Source organism: Musca vetustissima, unplaced genomic scaffold, assembly GCF_032173495.1.
Source record: "Musca vetustissima isolate MV318-11 ecotype Yass unplaced genomic scaffold, APGP_CSIRO_Mvet_v1 utg571, whole genome shotgun sequence".
NCBI classification, from domain to species: Eukaryota; Metazoa; Arthropoda; class Insecta; order Diptera; family Muscidae; genus Musca; species Musca vetustissima.
In genome coordinates, this window is record NW_026880836.1 from 209964 (window position 1) to 224945 (window position 14982).

At 36.4% G+C, this 14982-nt stretch overlaps 1 protein-coding gene across 1 annotated transcript in view; it reads left to right on the forward strand.

Annotated features, from left to right (window-relative positions):
- Positions 1-14982, forward strand: part of LOC133326700 (protein GDAP2 homolog) — a 163004-nt gene that overhangs the window by 82129 nt on the left and 65893 nt on the right. The window contains exons 2-5 of the mRNA XM_061535317.1: positions 10347-10410; positions 10627-10778; positions 10988-11130; positions 14805-14937. Of these exons, the coding sequence (XP_061391301.1) occupies positions 10354-10410; positions 10627-10778; positions 10988-11130; positions 14805-14937 (485 nt within the window). The 5' untranslated portion in view covers positions 10347-10353. The remainder of the gene's footprint in view (positions 1-10346; positions 10411-10626; positions 10779-10987; positions 11131-14804; positions 14938-14982) is intronic.

Sequence of the window (14982 nt, forward strand, 5' to 3'; positions counted from 1 at the left end):
ATCACTCTAGGCTCAATTCAGTACGTTATGCCAAATTTCGTGAAAATCGAAAGATATATAGGGACTTTGGTGCACCATTTACATGAAATCGGACGAAACTATATATGGGAGCTGTAACTAAATCTGAACCGATTTTCACGAAACTTGACAGACATCACTCTAGGCTCAATTCAGTACGTTGTACCAAATTTCGTGCAAATCGAAGTATATATAGGAACTTTAGTGTACCAATTACATGAAATCGGACGAAGCTATATATGGGAGCTATATCTAAATCTAGGCCGATTTCCATGAAACTTGGCAGACATCACTGTATGCTCAATTCAGTACGTTATACCAAATTTCGTGCAAATCGAAGTATATATAGGGACTTTGGTCCACCATTTAGATGAAATCGGACGCAAATATATATGGGAGCTATATCTAAATCTGAACCGATTTTTCCCAATTTCAATAGGGCCAAAGAAATGAGCTGTGCCAAATTTCATCCAAATCTGATCATAAATGCGACCTGAGCTTTGTTCACAAAAATACATGGACGGACGGACGGACCGAAGTACATGCATAAATCGACTCAAAAAGTGATTCTATGCATATTCTCAAAAGGAACCATGTGTTTATCTCGTGTCCTTTTTTACAAACATATGCACAAAGACATAATACCCTGTACCACAGTGTGGTGAAGGGTATAAAAACAGAGATCCAACAATTTCCTATTATTCGAATTCTGTAAATCATGGCAAGAACATTTTCGTACAAAAGAATTTAAAGAATATCCTCCTTTTAATTTTCATTTTAAACGAACTACAATTAAAAATTCTTTTCGAATTTTTTTATTTTTTCTTTCTTATCGCTTTCGTAACACAACACTCTATTTTAAAATATCACTTAAACAGAAAAACCCGAACTTAAGCAGAAGGTGTTAAAATATGTATGCGAATCTTGGTGCTTAAAACCATAGCATTTCATTTGCACATTTTCACAGATGTACGTACACACTCGCACACACACACACACACACACACACCGAAACATAAATAGTCGAAATTCATTCATTTATCCTTCGTGGAAAGGTGGCATTGGTGCTGATCTCGGTATCTGTGTTAGTGTGTGTGAATGTCTGGGTCCCTATGCTATTCCATTTGGCTATGAGGTGTGTTGTTCGAAGGCTGGTACTTACAATGTAATAAAACATCAACCGGTTTTGTTATGCGTTTTTTCTTTCTGCTCTCATTCCCTTTGGCTCCTTCCTCTCTGCTTTGTTGTCGTTGTTGTTGTTTTTTCCGTTCTTTCTTTTGAACAACACAATGGGGAATACTTTGTAGCGAACATCTCCTGGGGTAAATGAAATGTGCGCTTAATGCATGTTTATCTGTAACAGACTATGAAACACTTTCGGGTTTGGTGGGGAAATGATGGCGAACTGCGATGAGGTAAGGTGTGCGCGTAAAGTATATACAATAGTGCTGTTGAATTCCCAACATTATTCTTACATTTCTTACGTCCTTTCGTTTTTTTCTTTTCAAATTTGTAGCTTTGGTGGATAATGCGTCAGCCTAGAGCACTCTTCAAAAAAAAAAAAGAAAAAAACACTTCGTTTAATGCTTAAGAGTTTTAGTCAGTTTTTTTTATAACGTCCTTGCTTGTTCGATTTAATGAAACATAAAAGTTATTTTCCCCCATATCTATTTTTAGTAACCTTTCCCTTAAATAATGGTTCCCTTTCTTTGGCATTTTTTCGCTATACGAAATATTTTCTATGGCACATTTATTTCTATGCAAACGAAAGAAAAGGCTTAAAGCAAACTTTTGTGGTATTGTAGCGAACCATAAATGGGAAAATAGCGAAGAGAATATTGAATTGAATATTAACAATATTCAATAGATATCGTGTAATGGTTGTGCCACAGGGCTGTGCCGTCAAATATGAAAATTGAAATGGTTATTTGGTTGACTTCTTATTCTTTATTCCGAGCAGAAAAAAATCAAAAAAAAAACCCTTACAATGAATGTTATATAAATGTGAAGAAGTTGTATTCGGGGCATTATATTGAAATACACATTAATGGCAATAAGCGGAATTTAGGTTTATTGCATTTATGTTTTAGGGGGAGATTTTTTTCAAAGAATTTTTTTTTAATAAAATTTAAATGGTTGCATAAATTGTGCAGCAAAATTTATTGTAAGTGCAGGGAACACTAAATTTATAGCCAATATTAAACAGTAGACTATAGTTAATGTCCTATATAGCGTATACGCATTAACTATGTCAAACATATATAATACGCCACACTGTCCCATTACCAAATTTTTATACCCTACACAACTATGTTGTAAAGGTTTTATAGCTTTGTGCAGCCCCAAAAGTTTGCAAAATATTGGTCCTAGACCCACCTTTAAGTATACCGATCGTCATATCTCGACTAGCTGAGTCGATCTAGATATATCATATATCATTTAGTAACCCATTACCACACTAGAGGGCGGAAATATGGCGATGATCGCTTTGAAAGTTTCCATGAGGATCCAGGTGTGGTCAAGGACAACGCCTATAATTTTCGGTGATGATCAGATAATAATTTTAGGATGAAGTGGACCAAGAACTTAATTTTTTGTGGCTTTTCAAGACGATCTATAGGCCACATTTATAAGTCGAACATCACAACCCACGGTGAAGGGAATCTGGATAAATAATAAGAAGGATTGTACAGAGTACAGAAAATATGTCAGTGTACGGAAGAGGTGCTGTTGACCTCTAATCGGGCAACAGGGTGTAGATGTCAAGAAATATTGCCCAGGCTTGGAATATACATCCGCAGAATGTTAAAGTTCCGTGGTAGTTGTGTATACAGCTCCGCTCCGGTAGTTGTGTATACAGCTCCGCTCACTGGTTTAAATATGTTTTTCATGTATTCTAGGGCATGGATTTTTTTCAAAGACCGAAACGTCGCGGATTTGTTACCATTCCAGTTAGGATTTTTTTTTTAATTTTTTCAAAGACCCACAAGGCGTGAATTTTTTACTAAATAGTTTTTTTACTAAATATTTTTCTACGATTACCCAAATAATTTTTAAAAGACTTGTAAGGCGCGGATTGTTTTAAAAAAATTTTTTAAAGACCATAAAGGGGTGGGCATTTTAAAAATATGTTTTCAACGACCAACAAAGCGTGGATTTTTATACCCTTCAGCACACTGTGGTACAGGGTATTATGTCCTTGTGCATATGTTTGTAACAGGCAAAAGGAAACGAGATAGACACACGGTTCCTTTAGAGAATATGCATAGAATCACTTTCTAAGTCGATTTACGCATGTCCGTACGTCAGTCCATGTATTTTTGTGAACAAAGTACAGGTCGCATTTATAATCCGATTTGGATGAAATTTGGCACAGTTCACTTATTTGGCCCATGGACGAACCCTATAAAAATTGGGAAAAATCGATTCAGATTTAGATATAGCTCCCATATATATTTTCATCCGATTTAATGTAAATGGTGCACCAAAGTTCCTTAATATCTTTCGATTTCCACGAAATTTGGCACAGCGTAACGAATTAGGTCTAGAATTATGTGTGTTAAGTTTCCTGAAATCGGTTCAGATTTAGATATAGCTTCTATATCAGACCAAATGACAAATTTAGTATCGGTTGCAGAATGACATGTTTATAGATCCTATTTCATTTTGCTGGTCCTTTAAAAATGCGACGTCTGTTAGGATTCATCTGTTGAATATACACAAAGTGGTGAAGGGTATAGTCGCCCCCGTCCGACTTTTGAACTTTCCTTACTGGTTTTGTATTCCTTTTGAGGGAATACATACAAGACCTTCTATAGGTCTGCTATAGATAGCTCTCTCATAGATACAAAACCTTCTATAGGCCTTCGGTGAATAAAATACCTTTTATAGGCCTACTTTTCTACAGGTCAGGACTCCTTTAAATAAAAGCATTCATTTATGGCTTCTATAGATATTAAACCTTATGTAGGTTTACCATGGATATACCCACTAATAAGTCTTCTTTTGAAATAATACCTTCTATATTTCAAGATTTCCATAAATATGGATCATGCCATATGCCTACAGCTCTTCTATAAGAAAAGGATCTTCGATAAATTTTACATAAATTTAATTCCCATATTAAATTATATCCTCCACATTAGTTACATATTGTACCAAACCTCCACCTCCACATCGAACATCCTTATAACCAACCATAGTTTTTTGTTTCATTTCGAATGCACATCAACGAGTTGTGGCTTAACGAGCTGTTGCAGTTACGGAAACTTTGATTAGAATCAAGTGGGAATACCTAAAAATGAAAATCATGAATAAAAAGTACTAAAATTGGCATCGAACGATAACAATATCGGCAGGAACAACCAACAACATCAAGTGGCAATGATAACAACGATGTTTGACGTTTCCATGCTGTAATAATTCATTTTGCTTGTTACAACCATGCCATGCAGCGAACACAAACTAATTTTTATAATCCGCTCTATTTTTGGGTAAAATGCGTAACATGAAGTGCTATTTAATTTCTATTAGCATATTATTTAAACATGTACGTGCGTATATATGTGTGTGTGCATTTTGGAGGAGGAGGAGAAGTAGAAGCATGAGACAATTAGTATTTAAATTTACATGAACATGTTTGAACTACAATTTGGCTTAATATAATTGGAATATTGTAAAACTACTAAATTATAAGTGGCTTACTTAGAAAGAGAGAGAAAGTTATGTAGTGTGAGTGCATAATAAATTTCCGAACCGGGTTATGGTTTCAGTGTGCAAAAACTTTTCATGGATTTTAGATGAGTTTAATTAGAGTGTAGTTTATGTTTGGTATTAAAATGCGCATAGTTGTGATGTGCTGAAAAATATATATGTAAGAATATACTATTTTATAGCTTGGTATGGTACTATTGTATAGCATTGATTTGTGCCCTCACTGGAAATGCCCTCTTCACTTAAAAAATAGATATAATCAAACCATTACCAAATTCTAGACAAGTGTTTTTTAAAGGGCTATTGACCAATCCTTAGCTTTTTTCATAGTAGGTTGGGTTTTCCGAGAGTGTGCGGGCAACTAACCCGACGCCTGAACCCATTTTTTATAGTTCTTATGGGTGAACTCGCGGCACATATTAGCTCACTATTTCATCGAGTGATGAGAATAGCTCCCCGGTGGCACTGCGGGGTCAGGTCAGTGTCCACAATTGAGATGAAAGAGGGACCAAGATAAACCTGGACTTCGCCATGTTAAAGCCAATCAGAGCCGTTGCTTGGTATCTATCATCCCCTACGGAAAAGACCCACGAAAAACACATCGACACATACCACCTATTTGTCGACTATAAAGCCGCATTCGACAGCCCTATCCGTTTAGAGGTGTTTAAAGCCATGTCTGCGTTCGGCATTCCTGCAAAATTAATACGGTTATGCAGGATAACTTTAAGTGGCACAAGGTCAGCAGTTAAAGTAGGAAAGGACCTATCGGAGCCCTTCAATACCGAACGAGGATTCAGACAAGGTGACAATTTGTCGTGTGATCTTTTTAACATCCTACTGGAAAAGGTCATACAAGACGCAAAGGTGAACAGAAATGGCACTCTGTACACCAAACAACACATGTTACTCGCCTACGCCGATGGCATCGATATAATGGGTCGAACATTGCGATCGGTAACAGCCACCTTTGAAAAAATTGAAAAGGAGTCTGTCAAAGTGGGCGAGAAGACCAAGCTGATGGTATCAACGCTCAAGACGTCCAGTAGACTCAGACCAACTGTGGAACTTGAGAACTACAGCTTCGAGGTAGTTAAAGACTTTATATACCTTGGCACCGCCATAAATAAAACGAATGACATCAGTTTTGAAATTCGGAGACGGATTGTGATGGCCAACAGATGCTACTATTGTCCCGCCAGACCAAACTCACACTTTACAAGACGCTGATACTACCCGTGCTATTATATGGATCAGAAGCATGGGTACTTGCGCAAGCAGATGAGGCAGCTCTTGGGGTGTTTGAGAGAAAAATTCTCCGAAAGATCTACGGGCCGATCTGCGTCGACGGTGAATATCGGCGTCGAATGAACCACGAGCTTTACAATTTATACGCGGACATCGACATAATCAGTCGTATTGAGCTGCAGCGACTACGGTGGCTAAGCCATGTTATGCGGATGAATGAGACTGACCCAGCTCAAAAGGCATATAAAAACGAGCCTACTGATGGTTCCCGTAGAAGGGGAAGGCCACAAATTAGATGAAAAGACCAAGTAGAAAACAACGTCTTGGAACGTGGTCTTCCAAATTGGTGGACTTGCGCACAAGACCGACGCGCTTGGAAATCTTTTTTAAGCTCGGCTTATGGAACAACCGTTCTGTAACAAGCCAGCTAAGTAAGTAAGTATTGACCAATCCTATTCCATTTGGCCACAGGGATATTTTGAGTTAAGTACTACTCCGTAAAACGAACTTTTTAATATCCGTCCGTCGTTATGAATACATGAACCATTGAAGATGGTTGGAGGTGTTTCTATTTCTAGGTTTGCATCGAATCCTCCTTAAAAACAGGAATTGGTTCCCAATTTGTAAGGTGAACCTCAAATTACAATTCAAAGTTAATGATCAAATTACAATTGTTCTATTACATTTGTAAATGTTCAACATTCAAATATTATTGCATGCTTTTAGGCGTTTTTCACCTTCATGACAATTACCAGAAAATATTTGCGAAAACAAAACCATGTTACTTCCCTTTAAAAATTACATAATCCAGCAACCATGTTCGCTCTTTATACGCTCTTACACTGGCTGGTTTTCCCATATTTCATTCACTTGATATATGTGCTTGTGCTTCGATGCATCAGCACCACAGCAACACATAATTGGACCCGGGAGGATGGTTACCCAACAAAAACACACACATACAGCACCAACAACAATGCAATGCAACATTTCATGTATGTTAACCAGGCTTTAAATAGCTGCAGTTCATGGCATTTCTCTTAATTACAATGAAGACTGAATGTTCGGGGCAGTTTTTTGTGGACACACATATGCATACATAGCGACAATAATCATCACACCCACCAATAAAGCTATAGTGATTTTGGGATGCAAACAAATTGGAAAATATGACTGTTTTCGCAATGATGGCTTTTAAATGTCATTTAAATGAGAATTGATGGGAAAATTGTCTGAAATTTAATTATAGTAAAAAACGTGTTTATCTACGTACATATATACACACATATGTGCATAGTTTATCCTCCACAAGGTATGTATATTTTTAATAGCTTTCAGCATAAGGTGGGTGGTATATTTAATTTACCATTCCCAATGCAACACTTATTTGGCCCAAGGACGAAGCCTATTGAAATTGAGAAAAATCAGTTCAGATTTGGATATAGCTCCCATGTATATTTTCGTCCGATTTAATAAAAATGGTGTACCAAAGTCCCTATATATATCTTTCGATTCGCACGAAATTTGGCACAGCGTAGTGATTTAGATCTACTCTGATGTGTGCCAAGTTTCCAGAAAATCGGTTCAGATTTCGATATAGCTCCCATATATATTTTCGTCCGATTTAATATAAATGGTGTACCAAAGTCCCCATATATCTATCGATTTGCACGAAATTTGGTAAAGCGTAATGAATTAGGTCTAGACTAATGTGTGTCAAGTTTCCAGAAAATCGGTCCAGATGTTGATATAGCTCCCATATATATTTTCGTCCGATTTAATGTAAGTGGTGTACCAAGGGTCCTATATATCTCTCCATTTGCACGAAATTTAGCATAGCGTAATGAATTAGGTCTAGACTGATGTGTTGTAAGTTTCTTGAAAATCGTCCAGATTTAGATATAGCTCCCAGATATATTTTCGTCCGATTTAATGTAAATGGTGTACCAAAATCCCTATATATCATTCGATTTGCACGAAATTTGGCATAGCGTAATGAATTAGGTCCAGACTGATGTTTGTCTAGTTTCCGGAAAATCGGTCCAGATTTAGATATAGCTCCCATATATATTTTCTTCCGATTTTATGTAAATTATGCGATATGGTTAGGATCAAGAAGTAGTTCCTCAAGTCACTAGCCTGCAAAATTAGGAAGTCGATAAAGAAACTATGTTACAAACCTACCTACGCCGGTCCAGTGTGATCCGGCAACGTAAATGCTACGTAATGAAACAGCAACAGGAACTGTCGTCTCATGACTCTGAGACAAAGATCCTTCCTGTGCGTCACAACACAAACAAAATGTAGTCCATGCAATATCTGATTGAGTGTTACAGGAGAAGCTCTTCAAATCGACACCTGGTGTATTGGCATCCTTCGTCTAGGCATGTCAGGAGGGAAGTCCAAAATCTAGAGAAAATTTACAGAAGAAAACCTTTAGAATTTGAATTGTATTCACACTGATGCAGCTCGGAGAATTGCCGTCACCGATATCATCAGAAGAGCAGCTGCTACCGAGAAAAATTATAGTAATTTTTTGGTTCTATATTCTGAGCTTGGACAATATTTCGCGATATTTGTACCCTCTAGACCGTCTAGAGATCAACAAATATTACTAATATTCTGTACAGCCCTTCTAATTACTTGTGCAGGTTCCCTTAACCGTTGGTTATGTTGTCCTTGACCATACCTGGATTCTCATGGAGAATGTCAAAGTCATCAGCGCTATATTTTCGCCCTCTAGTGTGGTAATAATATATGAATACGTAAGCACCCGTAAATATTTAAGTGTAACTCCCACACCCGAGTATTGGTATCAATGTAAAGATCAACCAATATTCTATTAATTTTCGGGTCTATGTCCTTCAGGGGTAAATATATTCGCTATAGAATACAAATTTTGTAATTTTTCACACAAAAGTCAGGGGCCATTTCACTTGCTAAATATTGACCGATCTTTATCAAAACAGGTATGCTCATTCTTTTGCCAGATTCCCTTCTCCATGTAAAAATTCGCGATGTTTGGACCATAAATGCGGTCTCTGGAGCGACCAGATAATCAGACAAAAATTATGTTTTTGGTCCATTTCATCCCTTAAATATTAACAGATCTTTTCCAAAAGCAATAGGGGTCTTCATTGACCCTTCCTGAAGATTGGCCTATATCTGTGGCCTGTATCGTATTTACAAATTATAATGGACAGACGGACACACATATCCAGATCTACACCCTCTTGGGGCTGTTACACCCTCTTGGGGCTGTATAAAGTTAAAATAGGGTATAAAAATCCACACATTCCGATTTGTCGTACTAATAGAAATATTATTTAAAAATCCACAAATTATGATTCGACAGACCCCTAGAAATACTGTTAAAAAATCAAAGCATTCTGATTCGACAGGCCTCTAGAAATATTTTTTTAATCACAAGATCACTATGGTGTAGCCGTCTCAATTCACATTGGGCTTCAATTTACGTTACACCCTCTTGGGGCTGTATAAAGATAAAATAGGGTATACAAATCCACACATTCCGAATCGTCGTACTCCTAGAAATGTTATTTAAAAAATCCACAAATTATAATTCGACAGACCCCTAGAAATACTGTTTAAAAATTCAAAGAATTCTGATTCGACAGGTCTCTAGAAATATTTTTTAGATCACAATATCACGATGGTGTAGCCGTCTCAACTCATATTGGTCTTCAATTTACGGAGTCCAAATAGTTCAAAATATCTCCCACGTAGACCATATTGAAAGGATGAAATAACACAACAGTAATAGCGGTAAAAAGACAAGGATTTCGTTTAGATTTCTTTATGGACATATTTACTGTTTTAGGGTCCCGTTTTAATTTCAGGATAACTAAACTTTGTCTTTGAATGTCTTCTTATTTTGTTTCCTCCCCTGCTCCTCAGCGGGTTAAATTCTGAATTTTCCTTCATTTGAAATATTTGTCAAATTTATTTCCATGATTAAATATCAAAATTTCATGGAAATATAACTTGTAAAAGTTTTCAAAAAAAGTGTGACACCCACAAATACCACTTAGCTCGCAAAAAAACTGAAACTGTTACCGAACCAACGAAATTGAGATGAGGTTTGTGCGGTTCAGTGAAACGGAATGGGAAATGCATTTCATTCGAGGATGCAATGTTATTTACGTGCGTGCAAAAATTCTTGGAAATAACTCAAAGCCAGCAACAACTTGCAAAACATTTTAACAACAACACCGACAACGTTCACACACAAACACACTCTGAAAACCATTTACTTTTGAAAACTGACATTTGAATTTCAATTAATTTTTCACTGACAACCATATTTTTTTCTCTCTTTCTCTCCCTTTGCCAATTTTTTTTTGCAGCATCACCATGCGACTGGATACAAATTCAAATGAAGATTTCAAGCCGTTGGGTTCAACATTTTGTGTAAGTGTCAACCAACCAAACCGAGCATCCAATGACAACAACAACAACAAAAACACTTTTGGCCTCAAACCAAGCAAGGACATTTACCAAATTGACTCTCCATCACCGGAGGCTTTGGAAAAATTGTTTCGATATTGTTTTTTTATTTTTTTGTATTTTTTTTTTAATTGAATGTTCTGTTTTCTTGTTATTCTTTTTTTCGTGATATCTATGCAGTTAATTAAACCAGAAACTTTACCCACCTGGGGTGGTTCAGCCAAAACAGATACAAGACTGCCAATAACTGATTATTCCACAATAGGAGGCCCACGTCACAACTGCAGTCCCTTTCCCATATCCCGTGATGTCAATAATCGTTTTATCCTCTGGTAAGTTTTGTGATCTTTTTTTCGATTTTTAATTAATTGAATTTGTTAGCCAATAATGGAAATAGATACATCCAAACACACACACAAATATAGAGGAGGACTCTAAAATACAAGTAACAAAGTTTGTTTTAATTAAAATTGACATTGAATCGACTAGATTGAAGTAGTTTTACTTTTTCATTTCGAATCTCCATATTTTTTGTTTACAGGGACGGTGATATCGCCTCTCTAGATGTGGACGTCATAACCAATACAACCGATGAGACTTTAACCGAAAGCAATATAGTATCGGATCGTATTCTAAGTGTAGCCGGTAATCAATTGAAAGAAGATTTAGCTCACAATGTTAGAGGTAAGTATATTTGAGGATATACATATATGCTTATAACTGAGACAGAGCCCCCAAAAATATTCTGTGGAAAATCTACCCAAAAATATTCCTGAATAGACCATTTAAAAATAGCCTTTAAAAAATCCTGGGTAGACCACCAAAAATATTGCTCTGCAATTCCTGCCTGGATATACCCAAAAAAAACTATTTAAGAAATCATGGAAGAACACCAAGGATATGCTTTAAAATATTTTGGATTGACTTCAAATTTTGTTTTAAATGCTTACATTCGGACTCGACAGAACCCTAGAAATATTCTTTAAATAATCCACGCATTCTGGTTCGACACAACCCCAGAAATATTCTTTAAATAATCCACGCATTCCGGTTCGACAGAATCCCAGAAATATTCTTTAAATGATCCACACATTCTGATTCGACAGAACCCTTGAACTATTCTTTAAATAATCCACACATTCTGGTTGACAGAACCCTAGAAATATTCTTTAAATAATCCACGTATTCTGATTCGACAGAACCTTAGAAATATTCTTTAAATAATCCACGCATTCTGGTTCGACAGAACCCTAGAAATATTCTTTAAATAATCCACGCATTCTGGTTCGACAGAACCCTAGAAATATTCTTTAAATAATCCACGCATTCTGGTTCGACAGAACCCTTGAACTATTCTTTAAATAATCCACGCATTCTGGTTCGACACAACCCTAGAAATATTCTTTAAATAATCCACGCATTCTGGTTCGACAGAACCCTAGAAATATTCTTTAAATAATTCACGCAGTCTGGTTCGACAGAACCCTAGAAATATTCTTTAAACGATCCTCGCATTCTGGTTGACAGATCCCTAGCAATATTCTTTAAATAATCCACGCATTCTGGTTCAACAGAACCCTAGAAATATTCTTTAAATAATCCACGCATTCTGGTTCGACAGAACCCTAGAAATATTCTTTAAATAATCCACGCATTCTGGTTCGACAGAACCCTAGAAATATTCTTTAAATAATCCACGCATTCTGGTTCGACAGAACCCTAGAAATATTCTTTAAATGATCCACGCATTCTGGTTCGACAAAACCCTAGAAATATTCTTTAAATAATCCACGCATTCTGGTTCGACATAACGCTAGAAATATTCTTTAAATAAACCACGCATTCTGGTTCAACAAACCCCTAGAAATTTTATTTAAAAATTCACGCATTCTGGTTCGATATTCCAAATCTTTAACTGAGTCACGAGGAGATATCCTTGGAGTCGCTTAGATTAACACAGACCGACGAATCTAGATTTGCAACAAGGTTTCTTTATCAGAACTGCAATTCTGCAGGCTAGTGTCGTGATAACCTTCTTTATGGTCCTGACCATATCGCATATAGCTGTGATGTCCGTGGATGGCTTATAGAGTCGAATCGAATGTGACAGAATCCACAATATCGGGGTAATTAGTTGTTGTAATTATGAACCCATCGTCCTGCACATTCAAACGTAACCGCATTTCCGCTGTACATGTGGTAAGATGTGTGACCGAATATTTTCATATGCTTCGTATAGAAAACTCTATACGTTAAAATCTCATTGCCATGAGTTGGGCATAGAATACTAGAAAGGTAAAACGGTTCCGAAGATATCAACTCACCTTGAAGAACTACTTGTTTCAATTTACGGATTTTAGACTTTTTCCTGTACTCTACTGACAACTGGCGCATAGCTCACGAGCCAATGTTTCCAACTAAGCTTGATCCGACCACTTCTGGTTGAGTCATTTCGTAATATGCGTGAAAATATCGTAAAAGGTTATTATCGGACTATGCTACTTCTGAAATTCACTTTGATAATCAGCATCTGGGTAATATTTTCCAAACATTAGGAGAAGCAAAGCCTCAGGGGTCTTGTCTACTGTCGACAAAAGTGAAATCGACTTGTTTGATTTAACAGTGCTGGCATCTTCGCCTGACCTCAGTAACGGGAACATCCCGCCCATATTCGAGGTATCGGGAACTGTTAGGTCGGCTAACGACACATTCAGGTCAGTTGTTTTTTCTTCTGATTCATCCAGTTTTTTCAACATTATCATAGATATTTCGTCTGGACGAAACATCAGAACTTAAATTATGGTGGTTTCTCCGCAGCCTGAAGAGATCGCATACTACACAATACTCTTTTCTTCATCCTATTGAGAATGAACAAGAGATGATAGGCCCAAAGGTGGGCTACTTAACCGATGCACACAATTTACCCGATCAGGTACTGATGTTGTAACACTAGAGAAGTTCTAGGACCTTTTACCGCTCATGCTCACCGACTAATGTTGAATTATAATTATTATGAATTATAATTCCCTCAGAGATTACTATGTCGAGTGGCCTGTTTATAGATATGATAATAGGAAGGTGGTATGACCCTAATTGAATGATGTGTGACAAAATTATGTCATATGTCAGGCCCGGAGACATGAAGAATATGACCGGTGAGCTGTTGCTCTTTCCTCTTATACTGATGGGTATGACCTCAATTGCTATGTACAGTTACTACAGCTTATGGCTCTGATAGTCTCTCACAAATTTTAATTTTAATATCCGTGGTTATGGTTCGAAGAAAATTTTATTTATAAATGTGCGTTTGAGTTTCTGATTTGTCTCAAAAAAGCCCCAAAAATATACTTCCAAAAATCCACGCTTTCTGTTTAGAAAGCCTCTAAAAATATTCTTTAAAATGTTCACACCTTCTGTTCGGAAAGGCCCAATAATATTTTTTAATAATATTTTGTCATATATCAGGCCCGGAGACGTGAAGAATATGACCGGTGAGCTGTTGCTCTTTCCTCTTATCCTGATGGGTATGACCTCAATTGCTATGTACAGTTACTAAAGCTTATGGCTCTGATAGTTTCTCACAAATTTTAATTTTAATATCCGTGGTTATGGTTCGAAGAAAATTTTATTTATAAATGTCGTTTGAGTTTCTGATTTGTCTCAAAAAAGCCCCAAAAAATATACTTCAAAAAATCCACGCTTTCTGTTTAGAAAGCCTCTGTTCGGAAAGGCCCAATAATATTTTTTTTTTAAATCTACGGTTTCCGTACGGAAAGGCCTCTGATAGGACCCCCACAAATATTATTTAAATGAAAGGCCGTGACAGGGCCTCCACAAATATTCTTCAAAAAACTCGCTTGTGGCTTAGACAGGTCCCCAAATATATTCTTTTAAAATTCACGAGTGTTGCTGTGATTGGCCTCCAAAAATATTCTTTAAAAATGTACACTTATTGCTCTGATAGACCCCAAAATTATTCATTTAAAAAATTCACGTTTGTAAATCTTATAAACCCCTAAAATATCTATTTAAAATCTACGCTTGTAATTTTGATAGGCCCCTAAATTATTCATTTAAAACATCTTGGGCTGTAATTCTGAAGGCCCCTAAAAATGTTCATTTAAAAACCCACGCTTGTAATATTCATTTCTAAATCCATGCTTTTAATTCTAATAAGGCCTCTAAAAATATTCATTTAAAAACCCAAACTTGTAATTCTGCTGCAATAGTCCCTCAAAAATAGTAAATAAGAAACTCTCTTATAATCACTCAAAATTTTTTTAAATATTTTTTATATTTATATATTTTTAAATAATTTTATTTATATATTAAATATTTTAATTTTTATATTATTTCAGAATGCCGTACCGGTGAAGTACGCGTTACAAAGGGTTACAATTTACCCGCCAAATATATTCTACACACAGTGGGGCCGTCATTTAAGGAGAAATTCAAAACTGCTGCTGAAAATACTTTACATTGTTGTTATAGGTGAGTCCAAACACTATACTCCTCTCTTCCAATTATTAACTATAA